The sequence below is a fragment of the Ammodytes marinus genome (assembly GCF_949987685.1).
Source record: "Ammodytes marinus genome assembly, chromosome: 16".
In the NCBI taxonomy this organism is placed as follows: Eukaryota; Metazoa; Chordata; class Actinopteri; order Uranoscopiformes; family Ammodytidae; genus Ammodytes; species Ammodytes marinus.
In genome coordinates this window covers 7,144,226-7,163,431 of record NC_137220.1, presented here as the reverse complement: position 1 = coordinate 7,163,431, position 19,206 = coordinate 7,144,226, and the positions used below count along the sequence as shown (strand labels likewise).

Here is a 19,206-nt window from a genome sequence, read left to right as displayed (position 1 = left end):
TCAAAATTGGGTTTTGATATATTGTTGTACAGTTTTGGCTTATGGATTATTTTACCTGAGCCATTCTGCTTCTTGTGTCTGGGTGTTGATCTATGAATTGTAAAAAGTATTTGGACCCCTCAGGTAAAACAGAAAACAGGTGTAGCTTTTGTAGTTCTTCTACATTCTTAAAAATGGCCAGGATAATTACTCTGTCATTTCCCTGAGTCTACAAACAGGTTTAAATTTGTAACGTGCGTTTTTGTGCCTTAGAATTTCCCTTTGGGGACAATAACGTCTAAAGTCTTTGACATATGTCTTCAGGTTAACACGTTATGAGAAGATGAAAGCCACAGATCTTCTGTCGACACCGGGGTATATAGCCTTCCGGTGTCACGAGGGGTCACAGGTTACTTTGTTGGTATAGTTAGCTGAACCAAACTGGATACGTATATCCAGTGCTTATAGCAGTGCCTCTGGCAGTCAGTAAGGACGAAATAGAACTACAAGTTACCAGCAAGCTGCACAAGCTTGAAAGTGACTGAGGCAACAGTTAGTGCTGCATAGAGTGGAACCATCTATTAACCAGCTCTTTTCTCTTGGTCCTCCACCTGTGTTCTTCTTTGTCCAGAGGGCTGAGGATCTTCACCTCTCATGTGCTTCTCCTCACACGTATTCAGAAGTATTCTGTTCATCAAGCCTTCTCTGTCAGACTAGTGGTAGGGCACTCCGAGGACCTTCTTCATGTGCTCGTACACCACGTAGGAGATGCTGACGGCTGGGACCACTTTGAGGAAGTTGGGTGTGATGCCGCGGTACAGGCCCAGCAAGCCTTCATGAGACACGATGTGTTTGAACTGGCCCACCATGGTCAGCCTGGGTTTACCGTCAATGATGGCTGAAAGAACAGGATACAGTGGAGGTTAAGAGAGGCTCATATGAGAAGAGCTTTCACTGCAGGATTGTTGTTCCTGCTCAGTATCTTTAGAATATGTCTGAATCTACAATACATCCAGTGCTGGGGAAGCTTCTTCAAAAGCTTCACCAACTGCCAATGACTTCACACTGGAAGAAGATGAATTAGAGCCAAGCTAGCGTGGTATCTAGCTTGGTTAAATCAAGCTACTTTCGAAAAAGTAGTTCAAACTACTTTGTAAAAAAATAATCAAAATGACAATGTACATAATATGTCAAATGAAAAAAAAATCCTATCAACATAGGCCAACAAACCAAATAATAACAATTGAATAAAATGTGTTAATAAATAACTACTTGAAATGTATTTTCTTTTATCGCCCAAAAACTGTTGCGGTTTCATTAGTTGACTGCACAAAAATATTCAACTTTTAGTATGACGACATGCTCGCTGCTCCCCAAGACCCAACAATAAATACATCTCACCTTGAGCCTGCATCCGTGTCCGAATGAGAGCCAGAGGATAGGAGGCCAGCTGACCACAGGTGCTGGAGACGGTGCCACAGCCCAACAGCACCAACACTCCTGGATCGGCTGTGTTTAAACAGTACTTCTGGAGCCAGGCGTTCTTCAGAGTCTGGAAGAATGACCAGTTAGAAAGAGTTAAGGAAAATAACAGTAAACAGTAGGGTTATATATGAGGTGAAATAAAACAAGGATGGAGAGTCAACAAATACAGTTATTTCATGACAAAATGCATATCAAGTGTGTTCTTAGTTTACTGACATATGTGCTGTGAAGCTGTTATTTTTACTGCACTACACATGATCCCAGAGATATAGAAACAAATGGTATGTTAATAAAAGGGGCCCGCCGTAGCCAGCAACAAGCCCGTTTACAGAGCCTAAGCTGTGTTTTTACACTGGATTCTTTTTTTGACGCACACACAGTACGGACGGGTAGCAAATCGTGGTGAGATATTCACTGATTTTGAAAAAAAAGTGATTTCGACAATAAGCGTTCTCCAGAATCACTGACTTCCTCGTTCCTCATAGAAGGTTTAAATGCCATGCAGACACACCTCATACACAGCCAGGTCTATGCCAGCATAGGGGATGATGCCCAGTGTGTTTGGTAGGTAGCCCCTGTAGAAGGCCCGGACTCCCTCCGCCTTCAAGATCTGTCTGGCACAGTCAGCCATACCGGAGAACTGTCCCTTCCTCCTCAATGTCAGACGAGTCTTCAGCACCTGCCCAACCACAGGGGACAGACGGAAGAATGTAATGAAAAATACGGTTAAAGGTTGGGACAGAAAAGGAGACTCTTCTTCAATTGTAGAAAGGACACGTGACCCTATGAGGTTTGCTGCAGCGCCCTCACCAGGCAGAACAGCCCATTTACAATAAATGCATTTCCCTTAACACTGGTGATCTCAAAGGGTTTGGTCTGGCTTTGCGAGACTACCATTGGGCATGCGCAATTTAGTTGGAAATTACCCTTTGAATTTTTTTTTTGCATGGTCCCAAAATATGAGAGTTTGAAAATTATACCCAGTGGAATGGTGGCCAACTTGGATTTGACCTCTCATGCTCTGACTTCCCGCCACAGCTGAAAATTAACCTTATGGCCTATGTTAGAATTTTTTTGTGCAGAATTGTTTTGGTTATCCGCTAGACAAATAGAACTATTTTCGGCAATACATATTAAGATAAGCCCTGTCTAATTATGAAACTTGCAATTCTACAAATGTCAAACAGACCTCCATAGGGTAGATGATGGTCTGGGCAGTAGCTCCTGCCATAGAGCCAGCAATGAACCTCTCTTGTACCCTCAAAGTACCGCCCTCTCTGCTGCCTCGGATCAGCCCCTTGATCTAGAGAAAAAGAAGGAACAGGAGTAAAGCATATGAAGGAAGTGAAAGCTGTACACAGAATTTGGTCATCCTGGTGTTTTAAAATAAAGCAATATTCAGTCACTTTATCTGAAACCAGTAAAGGTACTGTCAGTGAATCTGGAGAATGTTCATACTGTGTTTTCGCTGTACAAAGAAACGTGTTAAAACACAGCCTAGGCTCTGTAAAGAGGCATGTTGCTAGTGTAGTGTATTATGTTACTAAACATTTTATATTAAGCTATACTGCTTCAGGAGGACACGACACTGAGTTAGTCTCATCTTGCAGGGACCAGAGTTAGGAATGTGGATTGCTTAAGTTGAGGAAGCCAGCAGGCTGATCTGTAGATCATTCAAATTGTACACAATAGAGGGCTCCGAGATGGTCCTTGGTGGGGGCAATTTAGGACAGCCTGGTAAAGAGTTAACAGCTAATTTATTGGCCCCTGGCTAAAGGGATTGTCCTAAAGTTACTGAATCAGACTTCTTAGCGCCCCACAGGATATCGCCTCTAGGAATTGATTAACACAGATGTCCTCTGAACAGTGTAGGTCGGAGTTAGTTAGGGTCCACCAATCAGGAGTTAGGAGAGGTGGAGCTTACTGACCTAAGGACCAATCAGCTCACTTAGATTTGCAGGTTAAAGGCCGCCACAATGCAGGAAGAGACAGGTCTTTTAGCTTACAGGAATTCTTCATAGCTTTTTCTTTTATGCATGTACCTCTATTAGTTTTTTGGCAACAAACACTTTAACTTTATATTGGCTTTCGTTTTGACTGCAGGATGAGTTTTGTTGTTTAAATAAAAGAATTGTTCCTGAGACCTCCTCATCTGCCTCAAACTGCGTCTTCTTCCATCAACCTGCTACCATCGCCGTTTTTCTGAGTAAAGACCGAAAGAATAACAGCACTAGCTATGGTGGGACACCTTTGTTTGACTCATACCCTTTGTTTACAGAGCCTACACTGTGTGTTAGCACCATACTATGATGACTCAGCACGCGCACACAGTACGGAGAGGTAGCGAAAGTGTGAGGTGATATTCACTGATTTTGACAAAAAGTGATTTGATAACAATCGTTATTCAGAATCACTGACTCTATCTTTAATTTGGCCCAACACTAACAATTATTCTTAGCTGAATTTAAGAGATGCAAACACTTGCAAAACCTAGGCAAAATCTATCCGCTAACAGAATGGCTGATTTATTCTCTCTCTGTGATTGGTTAATTGAAGCACACTGACCTGTTCATAGGCCATAAACTTGATGGCAGATTCAGGGGCAATCTTGAGGACATTGATGCCGTTTCCCCTCCAGAGTGAGGCGACACCCCCCTCTTGGACCATCCCCCTCAGACCCGACCACAGATTCCTCCCCCCGGATCCGGAGCCATGCACCTGGACACACACAAACACTGTTGGGTCAGTCCGATTGACCCATATAAAGGTTGAAAAAAACATGAAAAAAACATGAAAAAGTGCATTTTGCATTATAGCTGCCCTTTAAATGTTATTGTCGGCTAGTGTACACCTCCAACCACAGCTAACAAAGTCCCAAGTGACACAATAGTGTTCACCAATTCTGCAACCACCCACCTGAACTGCCCACTGTGTGCAGTTTGATTTCTCTATGTGAGTGTAGGTGAATATCAGAGCAGCATTTGAGGGATACAATGAGCTTAGGACCGAAAGATAGCCATAGTATAGCAATAGGCTTCTATGACATTGTGTATATGCAATTGGACACAACACATTTCTTGACACTACTATACAGAATGTCTAATTTGTAGTCAACATTACAATTCCTTAAAAAAAGTTCCTTGATGACTGAAGTCTGATTGTGTATCAGTGAGCCGTCCCACCTGTAGAAAGACCTTGAGGCGGTCCAGAGGAGCAGTTCCTGTGCGGGACACAGCGCCGGCCATCGCCCCAGCAACCAGCTGCCTCCACACCAGACCGGACCTCCGCTCCCTCTCTGAGAACTCCTCGGGCACTGTCGGATGTTCCCCCATGTCAAACATCTAGGAACACATTGGGAATAAAATGGTCAATATCTATTTTATGGGGGAATTTTGTTTGTGTTATCATTCAATATATCATTAAATATGTGCTCATTTGTATTTCAGTATAAACCACCTAACAAATAATGTCAGAGCCGTTTTCCTCACTTTATTGTGATAAATAAAAAAAGAATAAAATAAAGGAAAATATTTTAAATATTCTGTAAAAATAATATTTTTGTAAAAAAAAAATGTTAGAGTGGAAAACATGATTTCAAGCCATAGATATACAGTATATATTTTTTTAAAGCCGCTGACCTGTAACGAATATTTCTTCAATATACAGTTGTTCATCCTCTTACAGCATCAATAATCAGTAGTACACAACCCTAACGACTCACATGGGAGTGTTTCCAGTAGTGGACGATCTCCTCCATGTTGTGAATAGGGTTAAACAGGAAGTGATCACGCCATTCACTCCAGTTAATGGTCAAAGTGCCATCCCTGTCCATACTGTGAGTGTAACACAGAAAAATGACAACGCATACAGTTTAGTGCCATCGGTAGATCACTTATGGCTTCTTTAAGCAGTTGAAAGGTTAGAGGTTATTGTTTTGTACGTTGATGACAAAGTTGACTGGTCCAACAGGAGCCACCAACCTCTGCTCTAGAAAGTTGTTGTTCGTTGTACCAAAGAAAGAATGCTTTTCAAAGTAAGGCTCTATACATCTTTCATCATCTATACACCTCTTCTTTAATGCCTCTCCCATACTGTGAAGTCTAAACATCTCAGATAGTGCAGTTCAAAATACACAAGACTCCAAACAGACGAAATGTGACATTTTCTGGAGTGGACTTCTGAAACGTTTCAGTAAACGAAATGACATAAATTAAAGGATTTGACACAGACTACACACTGTACCTCTGCAGTATTCTGGAGGCCTGCTCCGTAGTGACCACCATTCCAAGCTTGTGCAGTGAGTGCTGGATCTCCCCCACATCAATCCGACCTTCCAAATAGAACAAAGAGTGTGTAAACAGCTGTTTATTCTGTCAGTATAAAGATTATATTCACTGTATTTCATGTGCATCAGAGAGAACTTTGTGTGTGTGTGTGTGTGTGTGTGTGTGTGTGTGTGTGTGTGTGTGTGTGTGTGTGTGTGTGTGTGTGTGTGTGTGTGTGTGTGTGTGTGTGTGTGTGTGTGTGTGTGCGCGTGTGTGTGTGGGACAGGCCTATAAAGGACTGTTTCAGACTAGTAAGGGGCTAGGTAATGCATTATGCCAATTAATGTTCTCACAAGTATAGCCATACTAATGTGTGTGTGTGTGTGTGCGTGTAGCATGCCCACACCATCATTGTTGCGGTCTACATTGATGAAAATAGTCTTCATCCTCTTCTCATGAGCACGCAGGTACTGGGAGAACTCCTGGAAGTCCAGCAGGCCATCGTGGTTGATGTCACTCTCCAGGACTATCTGTGGGGACAGAGGGAGGGGGCTGTCACCTACTGTCTGTTACAGTCAGCCATTCAGATAGGAGAACACACAGGTTAAAGGAGAAACCGTTCCTGTAACTGTGCATGCATTTTTGATATAGACATTTATTTATTTTTGAGAAAAAAAAAATATATAATAAAAAATGGGCAAAGGTCGCTCATCAAGGTTGGCTTATAGCTCAAACACTGGAATAAAAAAATGCACACAGAGTTACAGGAACGGTTTCTATTACTTTTTCTTGAGCCGGAGAGTGGGGCAAAAAGCAAACCATTTGAATGTTGAACTATTCCTTTAAGGTGGAATGGAGCCTGTTAAGATTGTGGAGGTGCACAGAGGTATGAGGGTGTGCAGTAATATAGAAAAGTGGATTGGGGGTGTGTATATTAAGTCGAGACACTCCAGGAAAAAACATCGTATTTCAAGCATTGGTCAATTTTTAGATTTTTGTCTATTATGCTTCCATAACATGTCTTCTTTCAGAATAAATAAAAGGTCCAAAATGTACATGTAGGTGTTTATTTGACTAAATCTTGTCAGTTTGCGTCCCTATATTAATCCTAACATGAATCTTAAAATTAAGATTTTGGGTTAATCCAACATCTACATTTTCAGTTTTTTTTAAAATGCCATTTTAAGATGATTAGATATACTATAACTATTCAAACGTTTCTGAAGAAAAAGTAATGCAAAAAATTATTATTTTAATATAAGTGATCAGCTGGGAAAGTATCTTGATGATATATGTACAGTAAGTTAAAAATGTTGCTCCATTCTCCTGCAGTGTCTCACCTTGAGTGCATCAGATATAAAGGTAAGGAGAGTAGTGGACAGAATGTAAGGCACTGTGCTCCTTGTAAAAGTCCCGAGGTAAACCCCGTCTTACCTGGCTGCAAACATATTCTGCCCTCTCTTGATTAGGACAAAGAATATAAGATTAGTTCCTGTGCACAGAAGGTTGGAGAAAACACTAATATACCATTACTTTTTCTAGAGAACAGTTACTAAGTGTAGTGACATTTGAATGACTATGAAACTGCAAAACTGCACAAGTAATTTCTTTGCTTTTGACGTGTTGCTAATAATGGCTAACCCGAGGCGAACGTTCAAGCTTTCTTGTAATTTCCCACTTGTGCTACTGGAACGCTGGCAACTCACATGTGACGTCACCCGCAGTTCCGACCTCTGGTTTCCAGTTTAAAATGGAACTAATAATAATAATAATGTTTAGACTTTCAACATGAGCAGATGATCAGAAACAGCCACCAGGTTGTGCAAACACTACACCTCACTCAAACAAATACCTGTAAGGAAACATTTGAACCCAAAACACATGAATCAGGAATTATCCCATGCAATATAAAGGATCCAATTTAGTTATAAACATGCACATTTGGGAAAAGGTTATCAGGAAAAACAAAACAGACAAAAGCAAAACACAGTAAAGTACAGAAATAATTCAACCTGTCGCTTCCCTGAGAATCTTCTCATTAAGATGGAAGCTTTCTGAATGTTGAAACAGGGCACTTAAAGCCCAGCTATTTCTATATAGTCCACTGCATTATATTTGTTTACGATTAACTGTATGTCTTTGAGAACTACTTTATGTGTAGTTTTGGCTGAATGGATTATTAGTAAACTGGACGGAATTTAAAATCATTGAGGTTATTCATAAATATGCAGTGCTTTTTAATACACTGTGTTTTGGGGAGGAAGAAAGGAATCTGGATATTTGGGTTGACAGAACACACACTTTATTTTCTGGTAATGATACATTGACATTCAACCATTTCTCCCGCTGATGGGGTCGGGCATGACCTAGAAACTTCATTATGAAGGTATTTCTAATGTATTAATAATGTGTATTTGGGTTATAGATCATTTGTAGATATTTCTAGAAGCTGTGCCATGAACATTGGGTTGAGATTTTGTAAATATTATGTCTCATTAATTCACAATTTTTAGCATTTTAATTGGCTCTTCTCAGATGATACAAATCTCCTGTAATTGGAGTTCACTTTTTCTTGAGGTAGTTTTCTGTCACACTAAGCACCATGAACGTGAGGGCCCTTAAATGTCAAAGAAGTGCTTTCGGCTAATTACGCTCTGCCAGTGTGTGTATGTTTCTGTACTTTTTAAACTTGTAAGAACCGGTTAGATTTCTAGACCTTGGGAATGAGGACACTTCTATGAAAGGAATTCAGTTTGGCTGGCCCTATTTTTTATTTTTTTCTTCTTAAGGAGATTCATGTATAATTAGCCCTTTGTGACATTGATCAACACAGTTTGGGAATTCAATTAAACCCCACTGGTACCCCTCCAAAGACTTTGTACTGCATGTGCAGAATTGTTCATCGTCTTCATCATGATAAAAAGATATGATTTAGTTTTTCTTGATATTAATTCCTTTGGTGCTATTATTTTAAATAGTTTGTTCTAATTTTGCAATTAGAAATAAATCTGAAAATAACAATAAATTAATGATTTAATAAAGTTGTTTAGACGCCACCATTCTCTTAAGAATGGAAAAATAATAGCAAGTTTGGGGTGAGGGGAAAAGTGAGCAGCAGGGCCTTCGCAGTGGAGAGTCTCCCTTCCAGTGTGGAAGTTTGGAGAGAAGCATGCGAGCAGTTTGGTGGTGGGTAGAGAAGAGAGCCCAGAGTGAAGGAACACCTAGCTTATATCAAAGGCCATATGAGACTTCTTGACCAATGGCAGAAGAAAAGGGGGATCATGTGGGGCCAGAGGTCCTTTCCATGACAGAGCCAAAGGTGTGAAGTCACAATAGTGCCAAAGGGTCGGTTTCAACATGGCAGGAAGAGGAGTTGTGTGGGCTCTTGATTAAACAGAGTGATCAAATCATTGTGGCTCTATGATTAGACAGAGCTCAATCTTGTTACACAAACCAACCCAGAAGGTAACTTATCTGAAGCACAGAAGGATGTCTGGGGGGGATTTGACAAAACACTCTGTGTTACTGTGTCAAATATCAGTATTTAAAATCCAAAAGGTCAATGAATGAAATACATGTACAGTGGGTTGAAAAAGTATTCATACCCCTTGAACTTTTCCACATTTTGTCACGTAACAACCACATACACGTACATTTATTTTATTGGGATTTCATGTGATAGAACAACACAAACGGGTGCATAATTGTGAAGTGGAATGAAAATGAAACATGGTTTTAAATTTTTTTTATAAATAAAAAACTGAAAAAAGTGGTGTGCAAAAGTATTCAGCCCCCTGAGTCAATACGTTGTAGAACCACCTCTCGCTGCAATAACAGCTCCAAGTCTATTTGGGTATGTCTCTACCAGCTTTGTACATCTACAGACTAACATTTTTGCCTGTTCTTCTTTGCAAAATAGCTTGAGCTTCAGATTCAGCATCAGATTGGATGCAGAGTGTCTGTGAACTAGCCTGGCATTCCCAGACCTGCCACTAGGCGCTGGCAAATTAAATTTGCTGCGCCTGTTGGTCTGGAAACTCTCCGTTGAAGCTTTTTCAAAAAGACCAGAAATCTGGGCTCACGTTTCAATTGGTTCTATCTAATATGGGCGGGCCAGAGCCCTTTGTATGGTACTCTGGGGAGGACGTAACCGGATGACGACAGTGACGTGCATGCGACGTCGAAGCCTTGATAGTAAACATCAAAGATGGCTGCGGATATGTTGTGCGAGTTTGAGACTGCTTTGGCCTCGACCCTTTACGATTTGGAAGATGGCACTCAAATATTTCATTAGCAAATAAGTGGAATGATCTGTTTTGCCGACCGAACACGGCAAACGTTTAATTCAACAGTTTAACAGCTGTTTGCTAAACGAACAGAGCTTACGTCACCTTGTGCATCGCTCTGATTGGTTGTAGTGCTATCCAACTGCGTGCAGTGGCATTTGAAATGCACGAGTAGGAGCCGCCCCTTGAATTGGAAATTACTATTGATCGTGGCCAGACCCTCTATCGTTCAAGATATCAGGGTCTGGATTTCCAGGCTATCTGTGAACAGCAATTTTCAAGTCTTTCCAGATATTCTCAATTGGATTTAGGTCTGGACTTTGACTGGGCCATTCTAACACATGACTATGCTTTAATCTAAACCATTCCATTGTAGATATGGCTGTATGTTTAGGGTAGTAGTCGTCATTGAAGGTGAACCTCCACCCAGTCTCAAGTCTTTTGCAGACTAACAGGTTTTTCTGCCCTGTATTTGTCTCAATCCATCTTCCCATCAACTCTGACCTGCTTCCCTGTCCCTGCTGAAGAACAGGACCCCAACAGCATGATGCTGCCACCACCATAGTTCACGGTAGGGATGGTGTTTTCAGGGTGATGTGCACGGTGAGTTTTCCGCCACACATTGCATTTAGGCCAGATACTTCAAGTTTGGTCTTATCTGAATATGCTGCGTCCACCGAATGGTTTGTGGCAAGGGTTGGAGGAAGGAGCTCAGGTCAGATGAGAACAAAATTGAAGTTTTTGGCCATAATGCACACTGCACATCACCCTATACACACCATCCCCACTGTGAAACATGGTGGTGGCAGCATCATGCTGTGGGGGTCCTCCTGTTCTTCAGCAGGGAAGAGGAAACTGGTTAGAGTTGATGGGAAGATGGATGGAGCCAAATACAGGGCAGAAAAACCTGTTAGAGTCTGCAAAAGACTTGAGACTGGGTGGAGGTTCACCTTCAATGACGACTACTACCCTAAACATACAGCCATATCTACAATCATGTCATGTGTTAGAATGGCCCGGTCAAAGTCCAGACCTATATCCAATTGAGAATATCTGGAAAGACTTGAAAATTGCTGTTCACAGACACTCTGCATCCAATCTGACGCTGAATCTGAAGCTCCGGCTATTTTGCAAAGATGAACGGGCAAAAATGTCAGTCTGTAGATGTACAAAGCTGGTAGAGACATACCCAAATAGACTTGGAGCTGTTATTGCAGCGAGAGGTGGTTCTACAACGTATTGACTCAGGGGGCTGAATACTTTTGCACGCCACATTTTTCAGTTTTTTATTTATAACAATTCACAATTTTCACTTTATTATATCTCATAATTTTGATTTATGTGCATTTTTGTTGTTGTTGCAATTTTTGTTAAAAATATGTGAATATCTCCTCGTGATCCGCTACCTGTTGTAGCTTACTGTGTGTGCGGCGTGCGCTGAAACAAATCTGATGTTAATACACAGCCTAGCCTTTGTAAATGGGTATTTACACAAAAGGTTTGTCATCAAAAGGGGGAGGGGGGGGGGGGGGGGGACCACCATAGCAACATGCACGTTTAAAGAGCTTAGGCTGTGTATTAAGACTGGATTTTTTTTCAGTGCTAACCCTATTGAAAGGATCATTATGGGGAGTAATTGGTAAGCTGTAGTACATAAAGGCAAAACTCAAATTATAAAATCACAAAAAGACAAAGGTTGTTTTCGTCTCTTTATGGGTCCATGATGGAGAGATGAGCGTTTATGTCCTCTTCTCTTTTCAAATGGCAAGTGGACTTCACAATCTACTCTGGCATTCAGATGGTTAAGCTTGTGTGAATGCTGTTGCTAGGCATCTGACAACAAAGTGGAGTGCTTCATTTTGAACAACTGTTCAGGATGTGTACTTCAGGTACCTTGGCTTTAGGCAGATGACAGAGGGAGTTACAAGCAGTGGATTCACATTCTCTTTCTCCCTTGTTGTTTTATGTGACTCGTGTGATAAAATATGTTTTCAAAATTGTATTTATTTACCAAATGTTTTAAAGAAATGTCAAGCACACTGAAGTAAAAGTGGTGATGCCATAGGGAGCTATGATATAACATGAGTGGTGAACAGAACACAGGCTACACGGGCTCAGTCTCATCTTCCATCCATTATTAACAATAACACACTCGGCCAGCAGCGGACCCGGGTTCGATTCCAGCCCGCGGTCGCTCTCTGCATGTCACTCCCCTCTCTGCCTCATTTCAACTCTGTCTCTACTATCAATAAAGCATAAAAATGACAAAAAATATCTTAATAAAAAAAAGCTTAGGTGTTGTGTGTGTGTATGCATCATGTTGTGACTATGTGTTAGCTCACCTCCTCCGCCTCTCCCCGGTGGAGACCGAGAGCTGCCAGTCCAGTCTTCAGTTCATTGATGTCAACCTTTCCGTCATTATTCAGGTCCAGCTGCTTGAACAGCTCCGCATATCTCTTCTCTCGGGCCGGGTCCAGAAACGCTCTGCTGTCCTCACCTTCCTCTTTTCCTCCGGGGCGAATCTTGGCACGAGACCGCTCCTCATCTTCGCCCATGTGAAACAGAGAGAGCGTTTTTTTTTTTTTTTTTACTGGTCAGCTGTTAATTTTACAGCTGAGGCGAGCATTGGTTGTCCTCGTTTCCAGCGGGACCGACCGGAGGAGAGTGCACGTCCGTCCGCATGCAATGCTGAGGAACTTCGCTCCCGGCAGAATGCTGGATGGATGATGGAGGATGTGGTTTTAGAAAAGCTCTCGGGAGATGAATCCTTATCCCCCTGTCAGTTTACATAGCCTACTTACACCGGCACGCGCAAATCCATGAACTCATTCACGTGAATTAAAGTTTGGGTCGCGAATGAGGAGCCGGTTTTACCGCAGTCTATCAAAGCACTGCTGACACATCTGTGGGCGCGCGAGGAACAGCCAAATACGCTATAATAATAATGCCGTAAGGTTGTAGGCCTATACGCACATTAAGCCTATTTGGATTTGACAATCAGTAGGCCTACGGTCAAACGTCCCAAACGAACATCCAGGTAAAATGACTGAAATGCATTTGACATGAATCAAGTCTCCCTGAACGCCGCGCGCGTGGCTCTGCTGCATCAGCATTATACGCAGCACGCACCAGCGGCAGCGCGCGCGCTCACAGCTGTTCGCACGCGACACTCTATTGCCGAGACGGTCAGAGAGCATTGGTGTTCAGTAGGCCTAGAGAGGATTTAGAGAAACTATTTATTTAAACCCGGATGGGCCTACGTGGTGATATCAGCTGTTATAGGCCACACTGACCTCCGGAGCCATGTTTAACCAAAAATAAATCAAAACATTTGTTTATGTTGTAATGGGAAATATTGCACATGATCTCAAATGATAGAATGCTTATATCTGCAATAGGAAACATTGTATTTATCGAATATTGTATTTCTCTGATTAATACTAAACTGTTGCTGTTTTAACTGTCTGCATTTAGAAACTTCCTAATCCCCCCTCTCCACGTAGGCGACTATGTGTATTCCACACCTACACCCAGCCTATTGTCTTCAGACTGCCCCCCCCCCATCCATCCTCAGACACCCTGCAGTGTTATTTAGGACTCCTGTCTATTGTTTAAGTGTAAATCAATCAACATGACAAAGACGGTGTCATGTGTTGATGCTTTGTCTAAATGGTTTAAATAACTTGTGTTTTCACCTGAAGAGTATCTTTTCGTTCTGTAAGCTCTGGCTGTACACGACGAAAACATCCTCGCGAGAAACCATTGATTTGAATTAAACTCTCATGCTTAAACTTTATACAGCTTATTTTGTCTGATCTAACTTTCTCACTACAATGCCAATGCTATTTCAAGTTATTATATTTTATAATCATTTCTGGCTTGTACTATGTTCTTCATTAATCAGATCACAGAAAAAAACTAGCATTGTTAATTACTTAATATAGCGTATACTTTATCTATTACATTGAATTTAACTGGTCCATGACACAACAGAAGGTCCCAGTGTGTCCAGCTGTGCCAGACAGTGCCAAAGCCAACCCAATGACTGAATTATTACTGCTTCTTTGACATATGTTGCTTACAAATAAACAATATGAAAAGAGCCATTCTGCGTTTGCTATTTTAACTTCAGATATGCATGCAGGACTTGTAATGGGGTGTTATTTATGTCATAGTTATAAATAGCACATATAGGTCTTAATCATTCAAAGTATTCATCAAATCTGAATACTAAATTGCACCACTGTGTAGTTGGAAGTTGTAGATCACAGTGTGAGAAATGAACTCTTGGTATCTTATTGGCTATAAATAGCATTAATAATGGAGATTGTGAGCTGTGACATGCAGCTTACGTCACAGTCTAGTGAAGAGTCTGGTCAGCAGGTTAGGGATAGAACAGAGGATAGAGAGAGAGAGAGAGAGAGAGAGAGAGAGAGAGAGAGAGAGAGAGAGAGAGAGAGAGAGAGAGAGAGAGAGCGAGAGAGCGAGAGAGAGAGAGAGATTATTTCACACAGATCTTTATTGAGGTCTCATAGCCACATATTTGAAATTAAGCATTCACAGGCAACTGGTTTGATTAAAGTTCCCAGAAATCAATAGCCACCAGACAGCAAGTAAAAAGATAGGTCCACCCCTTTTTCCCCTCACAACATTTCCAATATCAATCAGTTTTCCTCCAAAGTGAAAAGTGCATTTAGTGGAGCAGCTTAGCTAGAAATTCCATAACAATTGCTACAATTTGGTACTTATAGCCAAAGGCATTTAAAATAAGTTTGATATGGAGGCATCATACAATATCGGCTCAGCTCCACCCCCGCAAAGGCGTTTTGGTCTATGTCAATGTCCATGTTTTTTTAAGTGATCTTTATATCTTTATACATTATTTCTAATGTGAAAGAAAGCAATTCTGTTCCAATAAAACGAAAACAATCAGATAACCCTTTTTACCAATTGCCTTGACTTTTGTCCCATGCAAAACTAAGGAACGGATAACGGGTACACTTGTGGATACACGACATTGGGTATTTTGTGACACATCAGTGTTGAGATAGGCAGGGACATTCAGCAATGGATGCTGATTTAAGTTTAGACATTGACATGAAGAAAGTAATTGCAAATAAGGCAGGAGTTGTAGCTGTCTTTCTGGATAATGAGAAAGCCTATGACGTTCATTGGAAGCAGTGCGGGTTAATAATTGCACTTTATGGCTGGAATCAGATAAAGAATGTTTAAATGGATCTTGGAGCAGCTGGGGAACCTGTTTTTAATCTACACACTCTGCTCAATCTGCATACTTTGGTCAATATGAAGAACCTGATGGATTATCAATAATACTGGATTTTATGTAGCCTACAAGATGATATAGACGAAGATGTGAACAGCAAACAGTGGGGGGCAGCAATACACCATATGGCATCTAGTCTGCCTAACTAAAGAAGAAGACGCGCCCCGAGAACCGAGAAGTTCGATGTGCGCACGGTGCGCATACAGCTGCTTGTGGTAATGTATTTTAAATATCTCTACAAGAAAAAAGTAACACTAAAGTAATTTAGGATTCAATATGACGTTTATTTAGGCCATAGTATGACTGACAGTGTTTGTTGAAAACCCGCTCCGAACTAAAAAGTGCTTTTGGACCTGAGCAATTACCAGTGTGTGTGTAAAAGTGAAAGTAAAAGTTGGCTGTTGTTTGTGACTATCAAGAAAAAGAACCACAGAGAGAAATCAACAGAATGGCTACAGCGAACGCATCCCAATCGGAGGAGGAATGCACATGCCCCGTGTGCTGTGATATATTCAAGGATCCCGTGGTCTTGCTGTGCGGCCACAGTTTCTGTAAACTGTGTCTTCAGGAGTGGTGGCGACAGAGCGGCCTCCAGACGTGCCCGGTTTGTAAGGAGATATTTCCTATGGCCCAGCCTCCTCCGCGTAATCTGGCGCTGAGAAACCTGTCGGACAACCTGAGACAAGAGAGGAGTCAGGGATCTAGCTCGGGCTCCGTGGAGATGTGCAGTCTGCACAGTGAGAAGCTCAAGCTCTTCTGTACGAATGATCAGCAGCTCATCTGTGTGATTTGCAGGGACGCAAAAAAACACAAGAAACACAACTGCGTCCCCATCGGCGAAGCAGCAGAAGCCATAATGGTGAGTTGTTAATATCCGTTTAATTGTACGCTAAACCGAGATTTAGAAAGTTTTTCTTCTGGTCCCCTCTGCAACAGTTCAAGGCTGACTTCTGCAACAGCGACATCTCTCCTAAACTCCTATAAACATCTTATAATCTTATTTATTGACTGATCCCCATATCCATAAAATAACATATTTTACTATGTACCTCATACAACCCCAGTTAAAAAATAATTAACCTTTAATGCATAGGCTATGCCTTTATTTTTCAGACCAATCTCAAGGTGAAGGTGATGCACTTAAGAAGCAAACTGGGGTCATTTCAAACGGAGAAACTCAACTGTGATAAACTGGCCAGTCACATCAAGGTTAGTCACAGACATAATAGCTGAAAAGTAACATCCATGTGTTGTCTACATTTTAATCAGAAAGGTGTTTTATCCACAGCTCCAGGCTCAGCAGACAGAGAAGACAATCAAACAGGAGTTTCTGAGGCTTTACCAGTTCCTGCGAGCAGAGGAGGCCGCACGCATTAATGCAGTGAGGAGAGAGGCCCTCGTCAAGGCTTCTGACATGGACATCAGGATTCTTAATTTGGCTGCAGAGATCTCCTCACTCACAGATAGGATTGCAACCATACAGGGGGAGATGGGAGCTACAGACATCTCCTTAATGCAGGTACCAAGTGATTGCCTGTGCTAAGCATGGTGATTTCAGTATTGCATATTGAACTAAAAGTATAGGTATTGATTTGTTTTTCTAATTTCCTCTCTATCCGATAGAATGTCAAATCCACTATGGAGAGGTAAGTTGCTTCCTGTACACTTTCTTTTTTTTTAAAAGATATTTTTTGGCATTTTTGCTTTATTTGACAGATTAGAGAGACAGAGTTGAAATGGGGCATAGAGGGGAAGACATGCAGAGAACTGACCCGGGCGGGATTCGAACCCGGGTCTGCTGCGAGGCCTGGGCCCGGGTGGGAGGGGTGGGGGGGGGGTGTAACCTTGGTATAGTGGAATAACTTTGAACAGAATTATCCTTTGCCTGCTATTTATTTAAGAACTGGATGTGAGAATCATCTGATTTTATCAGGATATTTAATATTTATATATTAATTATTAATGTTAAATATTTGACTGGTATTATGTGGCAATATTTCTTCAGATCCCAATGTAACCTGCCAGAACCCAAACCTCCAACAGGAGCCCTGATCGATGAGGCCAAACACATTGGAAACCTGCTGTTCACAGTCTGGAAGAAGATGACAACTATAATCCAATACAGTAAGCAGTGTGTTTCTGCCGCGCCATAATTTTACATTTTAATCTGCATTGGCCTGTACTAACTGATGAACTTAATCACCAACGTAAAACCAGGCTGCTGTTCCATGAATATAGGGGTTCAGAAGAAGCCGATTACAGTTTAATTTAGTTAACCATTTAACCCTGGTGCAGACATTTAAGTTTGAAAATGCCCTAACTTTCACTTTCGTTTCCATTTTTTTTTCTTTTATTCTGAAGCTCCTGTAATTCTGGACCCTAACACTGGAGGCTCAGGAGCAGTTATATCAGCCTTGATGACCGGTTCAACACAAAGCGACAAGCACCAGCCACGTCTTGAAAACCCAGAAAGGCGCTGCTCAGGCGCGTGCGGCGTATTCGGCTCTGAAGGCTTTAGCACCGGGAAACACAGCTGGGATGTGGATGTGGCCGGCTATTGGACTGTTGGTGTGGCTGTTAAAACCAAGGCTTCAGACCGTAAGAAGACCTGGGGAATCTACATGTGTGGTTGCACTGACATTCTGCGTGAAATAACTCCTGAAAACTATGTTAAAGAGGTAACTAAAGATTTGTTTCCCAAGAAGGTCAGAGTGCAGCTGGATTATGACAAAGGAATACTGTCATTTTTGGACCTTGATAGGAAAACAGCCGTACACACCATCAAATACACTTTCACAGAAACAGTCTTTCCGTATTTTGAGAGTGACACAACAATCCTTCCAGCTGATTTGTCAGTGAGGATAAGACAGAAATGATGAACGTGTTCCCTAACTGCAAAGGGCAAGGCAAAAAGATGAGGCCTTGAAACATTCTTATGTGGTGCCTTCAGTGTTTACGATATCAACTTAGTAAATCTTAAGTAGGTACAATGTTTGTATTTCTGTAAAAAAAAAAATTATAATTAAGTGTCAGTCATCACCACACAGGTTTTCTGTTTCCCTTCAGTTTAGTCCCCCTTAAATGGGCACTCTTGATTTTGTTCAGTTCACTGGTCATGCGGAGTAGGCTACCAAACTGCATTAAAAACTGATCATGTATAATATAATGTTTTTTGTCGCTCTGAAGGAGTTTTCTTAAGTTAGAGAATACACCCCTGGTTTCATTAAGGTTGCCTTAGCTTGCCCTTCAGGTGTTAAGAACTGGGGGTGTGGTTTGAAAGCTGTTTAGAAGGCAACGAGGGCCTAGAGAAGGATGCTCTGGAGTTGCACATGGGGAAATGTAGGATCCAGCCCTTCTTGAGGTGGACCCATGTTTAAATACTGCTGATATACAGTAACCTATAGCTTTTGTGAGTACCACAGTTTTATGGAAGAGTATCTGTTTAACATGATTCATTGAATGTTTTAAATTAGTCACTGGTTGGGGAGGCCAAATGTGTATGTATATGTGTGTTTTAAGTTCTAAACGCATTAGTTTTATTTTATGATGTACTGTAAATGTATAATTGAGTTAGTTATGATTCTGTTTTTTTCAGCTGTTTTCAATATAAGCAGATATCGTATCCTTAATGGATGATGTTTTTTGTCTAATGTGAGAGACTTAAAGTTTCATCATGTTCATTTGTTTTGATCAATCCTTGAATAAAGGTATAATGAATATTTTTGTGTCATACTTTGGTCAAAGTTCTAGATTGCCACGCTCCCTTGCTAACCCCCCCTGCTTCCGACCTTTTTGAAGTATATTTCCTTGCAGTAAGGAGCACATGTTCTACTGTTTCTGACAATGTTCACACAGTCCAGTTGGATTGTTGCCAATACTGTGAAGAGTCTTGTTCCGGTGTCTGTGT

At 41.4% G+C, this 19,206-nt stretch overlaps 2 protein-coding genes across 4 annotated transcripts; one reads left to right on the top strand and one right to left on the bottom strand.

The window, feature by feature from the left end:
* Nucleotides 1–692: 692 nt before the first annotated feature.
* On the bottom strand, nt 693–12,570 carry LOC307262994 (mitochondrial adenyl nucleotide antiporter SLC25A23-like; the record flags this gene model as incomplete). Its single annotated transcript, XM_080044013.1, has 10 exons — nt 693–877; nt 1,381–1,531; nt 1,976–2,143; nt 2,654–2,767; nt 4,030–4,182; nt 4,647–4,805; nt 5,186–5,297; nt 5,707–5,794; nt 6,136–6,259; nt 12,358–12,570. 10 exons carry the CDS (start codon nt 12,568–12,570, stop codon nt 693–695), a joined length of 1,467 nt encoding a protein of 488 aa, XP_079900139.1.
* A 2,906-nt stretch (nt 12,571–15,476) lies between these two features.
* LOC307262728 (E3 ubiquitin-protein ligase TRIM35-like) lies at nt 15,477–19,018 on the top strand. 3 transcript variants are annotated; one of them, XM_080043694.1, is made up of 7 exons: nt 15,477–15,514; nt 15,719–16,158; nt 16,413–16,508; nt 16,588–16,818; nt 16,923–16,945; nt 17,305–17,423; nt 17,661–19,018. In XM_080043694.1, exons 2-7 carry the CDS (start codon nt 15,748–15,750, stop codon nt 18,173–18,175), a joined length of 1,395 nt encoding a protein of 464 aa, XP_079899820.1. In that variant the 5' UTR covers nt 15,477–15,514; nt 15,719–15,747; the 3' UTR covers nt 18,176–19,018. The 3 variants fall into 3 exon arrangements, with proteins under 3 accessions (XP_079899820.1, XP_079899822.1, XP_079899821.1); XM_080043696.1 differs by having other exon boundaries at nt 15,499–15,519; XM_080043695.1 differs by lacking the exon at nt 15,477–15,514 and having other exon boundaries at nt 15,532–16,158.
* The last annotated feature ends 188 nt before the right edge of the window (nt 19,019–19,206 follow it).